Consider the following 9,445-nt stretch of genomic DNA (forward strand, 5'->3'; position numbering starts at 1 on the left):
CATTGCAGTAAAAAGTACTTGTTCAGATACATAAATTGTACATAGATAAACATGAAAATTCTGACAGAAATATCAATAGATAAACGCTGGCTTCATTTTGTAACATTTCACAACAGCTATTGTTTCTCTTCAGCAGCGGAAGTCGAAGAACGATAACTCTGTATGTCAGATTTGTTTCACTACAATTTGAACAGCCCTGTTCGTGCAAGATGACAGATTTCTCTGAACATTAATAAGCCGTTTACATTTTCGTGTCCTTAACGTATTTTTTTTTTTAAAAGTTAAGCAACAAAAGTTATGTCTTTATCGAAGCAGCCCATAAAGGAATTTAGTGCCAGTGTACCACCTTCTATAAGTATTTCCCCTGTTGCTATCGCTGCTAAAGTATTTCGATTTTGCAATATAACGTCTTTCCAAACAGTTTCAGATGTTTTTAACTTTATATCCCATTGTTTAGGCGCCTTGTTCTTAACAATTGCTACACCGTTTCGAAATTGAATAAAATGATGGGACGGTGGCTCATCCAGTTCAATGTATAAAGTTTCATTTTTGTCTGAGCAGTCTTCCGGTTTGAATAATACAGAGAAAGCCGAAATGACATAGTCGATAGGAAATTCTCTTACAAGAGCTTCTTTCGTTTCTTTGGAAGCTTTGAACTTCAGATCGGTAGCTTCTTCCAGAGCTGAAGTAAGATAATAATTTCTACCGTTGACACTTGTTTGTCGTGATCCAAGTGCAGTTAGCGATTCAATTTTTATGTCTTTTGCGTCTCTGTGACCTGGATCAGCTCTTAGTACATAAGCAGAGAGTTCAAGCGCCCACTGAAAATCTCCAGAATTTAAAGCGTCTTTGGCACTCTTAACAATCTTTTCGGTGCCAATTAATTTAACCATTCTTTCTGCCTTTTCACTCCGAGTTAGTGGATCAAGGTCAACCGGGTCACCACTAAACCAGCCCTCGTAATCAATGAAAACCGATTTAGCCGACCATTTTACTGTTCCGTAAAATTCTTTCAGAAAAGGATTCGCTAAGAGCTGTTTTGGTAACTGCACAATGTTACCAATTTCATCTGGATGATAGCCGTAGTTGATCAACCTAACAGACTGGTCATGGACATACTGTATAGCGTCTCTGTATTCAATAAGGAGTTTCATAATTTCTTCTCGCCCAATAACAGGTCTTGTATGGCTAGGGACTAACTTTTCCGGTTCCAGTTCTATCATTTTGTCAAGTGAATTAACCCACTGCATAAGTTCTCGTGATTTCGTTCCACGTATGGCGTAAAGGTTCGGAAAAGCCTTGTATAGATCATCGGCACAGAGGAATGCTTTTTGTTTAGGGACCCAAACTCCAATCTGGTCATCTGTTTCACCAGGTATATGGAGGATTTTGATTGGTATTCCTGCAATTTCAACATATAAAGTTTAACTACATCATGTTGTTCATTCGTCATTTTTGACATTGATATGATTGTGTTATCATATAAATTTCTATTTAGAACTTGAAAGATTTTCAGCACTTAATCCAAGATACCATCCATTTTAGTGAAATTTTAGACAATTATAAGGGATACTTGCTTCCATGGGTATGGTTGCGGACTTTTTTTCAGGTCAGGAAATAATACCAATGAGTTTGTGTTATGGTCCAACATTTAATGATAATCAAATTTACATAAAACTTTTGTCAAGCTTACACTAGGTTTTTTTAACTTCATATTTTTGCAAAATTGAGGTTTGGCGGAGGGCGCGTACTTTGAAAAGAACTCGTAGAAAATAAAATACGTGACAACAACTTAAAAAAGAACTTTTTAATTTCTCGCCTGCCAAACTGATATCTAACTCCTCTCCATCAATAAACTTGTTGGGATATAGGAAACCGGTGGTCATTCCTTCTTTTCCAATATTTAGCTTAAACCCAATCCCAGCGGATAACTCCGGAAGAAAAACGCCAAACTGCCTCATCGCACGTACGTAATGTGCAACATTTGGACCATTAAAGTTCAATGCCAGTGCTTTCAGAATTGATCTGTGAGCCCATATGTTCGGGCGGTTGTTTTCGTCTTCCACAAAAGCCTAGAAGATGATTTTGAATTGTTAAAGCTTTTTTAATATTGCATTTATTATTTTGCGTAAAGTCAGCAGTGGTATATTATGTGTCAGTATAATTTAGACAACAGCGCATCTGCGCCGAGCGAGAGGTTCAAAATCCACAACATTGCTTCTTTTAAAATGACAAATAATATCAACTAAGAGCAAAAAACAAGAGATATTTTTCAATCTGAATCTAGAAACACTGACTTATAAGAAAAGAAGTTTAGAAAGGCAAGAACCTTCGCTCCATATGTATGGTCAGCATGGTTGTGAGTATAGATGATATCTGTGACTGGTTTATTCGTGATTTTCCGGAACTCGGCGAAGATCTCCTTAGCAGAATCGTAACTTTCCGTGACGTCAACAATGATGATACCGTCAGGACCTATTATCATGATGGAATTCGCTAAAGCGTAACCAATGGCCATGTAAATGTTGTCCGTTACCTGATAAAAAGGAATACTTATCAATGCAAGATTGTCAGGAGGGTACATAAAGTTAAAGGAGTATACATTAAAAAGTAGGTTTAAAATCTATATTTAATATCCCTTAACACACATCTACTGACTGAGTGAAAATAGACAAATATGAGCCGTTTAAGTAAAGAGATACACGAAAGAGCCAAAAAGTGGCGTTGGTTTGCAGCTTTGAAACTTTTCAAACGTTTGACAAGCATATAGAGACAGATAGACTTTGTTTATTTGTTGTCTTGGAACATGACATTCCTCTATGTAAGTACAAAATGTTGAATGTCTTTTAAACCTTGTTATTGCCACTTTTCACATGATCTGTTTCCCGATTGTTTTCATATACGAGTGGTAGTCTTAAGACTGGTTTTCAACCGTACGTGAAAGAATCATACCTGATCTCTCGAATTTCTATTTATATGATTAGTAAGTATAGGAATGTCTAAATGAGTTATAATATATGTTTGCTGTGTTCTTGATAAAGGAATATACTTGGTATACTGGCATTTGAAATGATCGTTTCTACCTTACTGTTCTTCTGTGATTTATGCACACAGTCCGGAAACTATATCTGACCCCCGCGCTCAGCTTATGTACAGCGAATGTATATACAATGGAAATCATTCAGCAAACTTACTTCCTTTTTAGCTCACCTGTCACGTAATGACAGAGTGAGCTTTTGTGATCACCCTTCGTCCGTCGTCCGTCCGTCCGTCCGTCTGTCCGTCCACAATTTCTTGTGAACAAGATCAAGACCACATTTTGTAAGCAATTTTGATCAAACTTGTACAAAACTTGTATTGGCATGATATCTCATTTCCTTTCGAAAACTGGCCGGATCCCACCATGGGTTCTAGAGTTATTGCCCCGTAAAGGGCCAGAATTTGCTATTTTTGTGCATCAACAATTTCCTGTCTGCACGATAGTGGTTTCATTTATGATTTTATTTTAACCAAACTTGCACACAACTTGTATCTCCATAAGATCTAATTTCTTTTCTTGAACCGGCCAGATCCAATTATGGGTTCCAGAGTTATGGCCCCTGAAGGGCCAAAATTAGCTATTTTGACCTTGTCTGCACAATAGCAGCCTCATTTATGATTTGAATTTTACCAAACTTGCACACAACTTGTATCACAGTGAGATCTTGGTTCCTTTTTTGAACTGGCCAGATTCCTTCAAAGGTTCCAGAGTTATGGCCCCTGAAAGGGCCAGAATTAGCTATTTTGACCTTGTCTGCACAATAGCAGCTTCATTTATGATTTGAATTTAACCGAACTTGCACACAACTTGTGTCACCACAAGATCTTGGTTCCTTTCTTCAACTGGCCAGATTCCATCATGGGTTCCAGAGTTATGGCCCCTGAAAGGGCCAAAGTTAGCTGTTTTGACCTTGTTTGCACAATAGCAGCGTCATTTATAATTTGAATTTAACCAAACTTGCACGCAACTTGTGTCACCATAAGATTTTAGTTCCTTTCTTCAACTGGCCAGATTCCATTATGGTTTCCAGAGTTATGGCCCCTGATAGGGCCAAAATTAGCTATTTTGACCTTGTCTGCACAATAGCAGCGTCATTTATGATTTGAATTTAATTAAACTTGCAGAAAACTTGTGTCACCATAAGATCTCTGTTCCTTTCTTGAACCGATAAGATCTTTCATGTGTTCCAGAGTTATGGCCCCTGAAAGGGCCAAAATTAGCTTTTTTGAACTTGTCTGCACCATAGCAGCTTCATTTATGCTTTAATTTCAATCAAACTTGCACACAACTTGTGTCACCATAAGATCTGAGTTCCTTTCTTGAACTGACCAGATCCCATAACGGGTTCCAGAGTTATGGCCCCTGAAAGGGCCAAAGTTAGGTTAGCTATTTTGACCTTGTCTGCACAATAGCAACTTCATTTATGATTTGATTTTAATCAAACTTGCACACAACTTGTATCAAACCAAGGTGTTGGTTCCTTTCTTGAAATGGTTAGATTCCATTATGGGTTCCAGAGTTATGGCCCCTGAAAGGGCCAAAATTAGGGTTTATGACCTTGTCTGCACCATAGCAGCTTCGTTTATGATTTGAATTTTATCAAACTTGCACAAAACTTGTGTCACCATATTAAGGTCTTGGTTCCTTTCTTGAACTGGCCAGATCCCATTATGGGTTCCAGAGTTACGGCCCCTGAAAGGGCCAATATTAGCTATTTTTACCTTTTCGGCATAATAGCAGCTTCATTTAATATTCGATTTTAACCAAACTTGCACACAACTTGTATCACCATAAGATCTTGATTCCTTTTTATACGCCTGAAGGGACATATTATATTATCGCCTCGATGTCTGTCAGTCTGTATGTCTGTTGGTTAGCAATTTCCCTTCTGCTCTGTAACTGTTGAACCCCCTGAAGGATTTCAAAGAAACCTGACACAAATGTTCACCTTATCGAAACAATATGCAGAGCGCATTTGGATGGCCCACTTCAAGGTCAAGGTCACACTTAGGGGTCAAAGGTCATATGACTTTGTTTTGTGTGTTTATTGCTCTGCACTTGCGTCGATTGCAGTGTTCTTGTTTTTATTTGGCAGATCCTTCTTTTGTTGACCTATAATAATTTTTTTCAGTTACTTCCCTTTTATGTTACTATAAATAGCTTATTAAGTAACTTTATTATTATTGGCCGTAGGGAAAACACGGTGGGGAAACCAAGAATGCAACGTCATCAAAAAGCAGCGCAAATGAGCTGGCCACACACAAATTTACGCCGATTCAGGTAAGAAAAGTCTTGTAACTATTTTATTACTGCAGCTTTCGACTCGAGATAAAGAGCACCGTACCCGGCCTGGAGTATACTATTCTGCGGTAGTGTTCCATGTTGTACGTATAGCTTGGTTTTTGCTCGAAAACGCGAACAGTTGGCAAAGAGGGTATGAGCTGTACCACACTTTTGTCTAAGAAAGTGAGTTTTGATCGTATTTTCGTGAAATGAGGACAGATTTGACGCTCATTTAATATCAGTGACAAGCATAATAGTCAACCACTGTTTTATTTTGCTATTTACAAGGATATCTGACGATATTTTATTCAAAACAAACAACATTATTAAAATGAGAACATCCACACTGACGACTTTGTTGGAGAACATCCACACTCTTAATTACAATTATTGCAGTTATGCTTCCTAAAAGCTATGTCTTAGGCAGTCAAGCTACGTTGTTCAACAACCAGTGTCGTCTATACATACAATCAGCAGTTCTAACCATTTACCTCGAGTCCAGACCAGTTAAAATAGATCTGCCTAATCATATGGCAATGGCTGAGCACATGTTAGGCTAACATTAATCTCTGTGTATAGTGTGGCATAAGGACACGGTGTTCAGATTGGTTGCATCTTAGGAAAAAAAATATTTTAAGATAACAAGACAAATTTGCATAAAAGTCCTGCAAACAAAGTTTCAAAGCAAATAGAGGATTGGAACAGTTATTGTATTGTTATTTTGTTTATAACTATATCTACCCCAAAGTGCATAAAACACGGATAGTTAGTACTTTAACTAAATATTATAACTAAGATATTTTAAATCTTATTTCAGCAAAAAGAAGTCTCTTTCAAATATCAAATACAATCCAACCTTATACATAAAAAGGGTATTATCACTTAAGGTGATTATGCACATTTGATAAACCGGCAGAAACGCATACAATGTATTATCATTGCGTAGACTAAAGCCTGGGTTCTGCATACGGAACCGAAATTCATTTATTGAATGGCAATCCCATGACAACAATATTATATTTCTAAAGATAAAACGTGATATTAAAATTGTTCGAACATTATATAGTTCTAAATAGTGTCTTTAAATCAGCTTGAAATGCGCTGATCTCTTAAAATAAAGGCAACGTCTATAGCCTAGTGGTAGAGCGTCCGCTTCGAGCGCGCGAGGTCGTGGGTTCGATCCCCGGCCGCGTCATACCAAAGACGTGAAAAATGGTATCTGTAGCTTCCTTACTTGGCGCTCAGCATTAAAAGGGAAACTGGCCTCTTCTCTCATACCCTCGTGGAGATTGATCCTATCAGGAATGAGGGGTCGAGAGTGAATAATATAAGTTGTAGAACTTCCTTCACAATCGACCTAAAATGAATTCTGTATAAACTAAAATAAAGACACACGTAAGACCGTAGCTTATATTTTCGACTGAGAAGATTCATTAAAAGCTTCATTGGGGACAATTTACTTTTGAAAAGATGATTTCCTATAGGCACATATTACAAAAAGTTACTTAAGGTCAAAACATTTTGTTAAGCAGAAAAAATTACATGACACTATCAATTTACATTTGCCAAAAGTTGCAAGTTTTTTCTATAATTTGGAAAAAATCGGAGTTTAATCGAATTTTAAATCAGTGAAGAAAAACAAATGGATCAGAACTTGTAGAACTACCTTAGGCAACATACGGGAAAGATTTTCACGTGACGCCTTCAACTTTCGTCAGTATTTATACACCTTTCCACACTCCTCACATCCTTGGTTTTCTCTCTCCGCTGTGACTGATCCCGCAGAGCAGGTTTTCTGGCTGAAGCTTAGCCCCTAATATCGCACTTCAATCAAATGCTGATTTATTAAAATAAATTTCCCATAATTTGAAATGTACTGCAATGCTATTGGACAAAAAATAATTTCAAACATTAAATACTGTTACAACTGTATTAATAAATTTACTAGTTGCGGACACCTTTTGATATTAGCAGATCTTAATAATTTCAAACTATTTTATAGAGCTTGAGCCGTATTGTTCATTAATAGTAGTTCAGTCAGGAAAATTGTAAGGGTGTTTAAGTATAGGTTTGTGGTTTGTCAAAAGAAATTTACATATACTTTGTTATCTCGCATATGTAATTGGTGAAAAAAAATTATTTAAATGAAATGAGAAGATTTATTTTTCTAATTATTGGCTACCTGTTTAGTATTTAAAATTATTTTGTGAACAAATTTAAGCTCCGCATACAGTATGTGACTTACCGGGTTAATAAACGACTGGAAGTAAATGTTAATTTACCAAAATTAATTTCCCAACGACATTTGTTGTTGAACAACGTAGCTTGACTGCCTAAGACATAGCTTTTAGGAAGCATAACTGCAATAATTGTAATTAAGAGTGTGGATGTTCTCCAACAAAGTCGTCAGTGTGGATGTTCTCATTTTAATAATGTTGTTTGTTTTGAATAAAATATCGTCAGATATCCTTGAAAATAGCAGAATAAAACAATGATTGACTATTATGCTCGTCACTGATATTAAATGAGCGTCAAATCTGTCCTCAATTTACGAAAATACGATCAAAACTCACTTTCTTAGACAAAAGTGTGGTTCAGCTCATACCCTCTTTGCCAACTGTTCGCGTTTTCGAGCAATAACCAAGCTAAACGTACAACATGGAACCCTACCGCAGAATAGTATACTCCAGGCCGGGTACGGTGCTCTTTATCTCGAGTCGAAAACTGCGGTAATAAAAAAGTTACAAGACTTTTCTGACCTGAATCGACGTAAATTTGTGTGTGGTCAGCTCATTTGCGCTGGGTTTTGATGACGTTGCATTCTTGGTTTCCCCACCGTGATGGATGGTACCTCCAATGTTTAGGTGTTTTTTGACATATCTGTACCTTGTAAGAATTTTTTTTATTTCTTTTTGGCTTAATTTCGCCCTTTGTTGTTCCTGTCCTTTGGACTTCATCAGTCAAAATTTTGCTCGATGTAATCCTTCGGGCATGAAACTACTGGCCTGATTTGAAAATAATTTTATTTGAAGTAACTTTAAGAAAATTTCAACTAATTCTTTTGATTGATCTTGATTATGATTTTTTGACCTTCTTGTCCTTAAGTGCAATGATAACAGATGAGCGATATAGGGCCAATTTGGCCCTCTTGTTTAACTGCTCTTAATAGCTTTTAAAAGCGATTGAATCAATGTAATCATGTTCATTTAGCTATCAACTTTATTTTACAGATGAAACGAAAATAGTTCGTACCTTTACAATACTTTTCTGGTTAAACTCTTTGGCGTGTTCTTTAATCTCATCCAGAGTTTCAAGTCCACGTCTGATTTTATTTTTGTAAGCTTCTCTCTCGCGCGATTTCCATGCATTAATCCCATAATAAATAGCAACAGAAATAAGGGCAATCCCAACAATATATCCTAGTGTGTTCATCTTCACTTTAAACAACTGATCAAGGTTAAAATTACTTCTTCATTTCACTGCGCAACTGTTATTTACTACTTACCTTCTTGATATTATAAACTGATACCGGCATATATATCTATACCATATACTATCTTATATATTAAGTCACCGCCCTAGTTTATAATCCCGTAAACATATCTTTTAAACTTTGTGTATAACATTTTAATTATCCTAGATAATGTCACTGAAAATCACAAGATGTGATTTTTTTAGATTATATTTCGGGGTTGGTAATATACTCGTCACCTTATATTTCAATAATTGAGCCGTGCCATGAGAAAACCAACATAGTGGCTTTTCGACCAGCATGGATCCAGACCAGCCTAGCATCCGCGCAGTCTTATCAGAATCCATGCTGTTCGCTTTCAAAGCCCAGCCTGCGCATCCGCGCAGTCTGGTCTGGATCCATGCTGTTCGCTTTCAAAACCTATTGCAAGTAGAGAAACTGTTAGCGAACAGCATGGATCCTGACCAGACTGCGCGGATCGAAAAGCCACTATGTTGGTTTTCACATGGCACGGCTCAATTTGAGTTTCTTCCCAATCAGTATCAAATTCATACATTATTGATTATGGGAAAATATGTCAGAAAGAGGTAGATCTATTACCGGTATACCCAAATTTCATATTTGAAAATATTAACAATTTCTAGGTTACA

At 36.8% G+C, this 9,445-nt stretch overlaps 1 protein-coding gene across 1 annotated transcript; it reads right to left on the reverse strand.

Annotated features, from left to right (window-relative positions):
* On the reverse strand, nucleotides 1-8,862 carry LOC123549641 (linear primary-alkylsulfatase-like). The gene is made up of 4 exons (XM_045337893.2): nucleotides 8,576-8,862; nucleotides 2,330-2,536; nucleotides 1,820-2,072; nucleotides 1-1,402 (listed from the first exon to the last, which is right to left on the reverse strand). The coding sequence occupies exons 1-4, from the start codon at nucleotides 8,753-8,755 to the stop codon at nucleotides 282-284; spliced, it is 1,761 nt and encodes a 586-aa protein (XP_045193828.2). The 5' UTR covers nucleotides 8,756-8,862; the 3' UTR covers nucleotides 1-281.
* Between the last annotated feature and the right edge of the window lie 583 nt (nucleotides 8,863-9,445).

The sequence above is a fragment of the Mercenaria mercenaria genome, chromosome 6, assembly GCF_021730395.1.
Source record: "Mercenaria mercenaria strain notata chromosome 6, MADL_Memer_1, whole genome shotgun sequence".
Classification (NCBI taxonomy): Eukaryota; Metazoa; Mollusca; class Bivalvia; order Venerida; family Veneridae; genus Mercenaria; species Mercenaria mercenaria.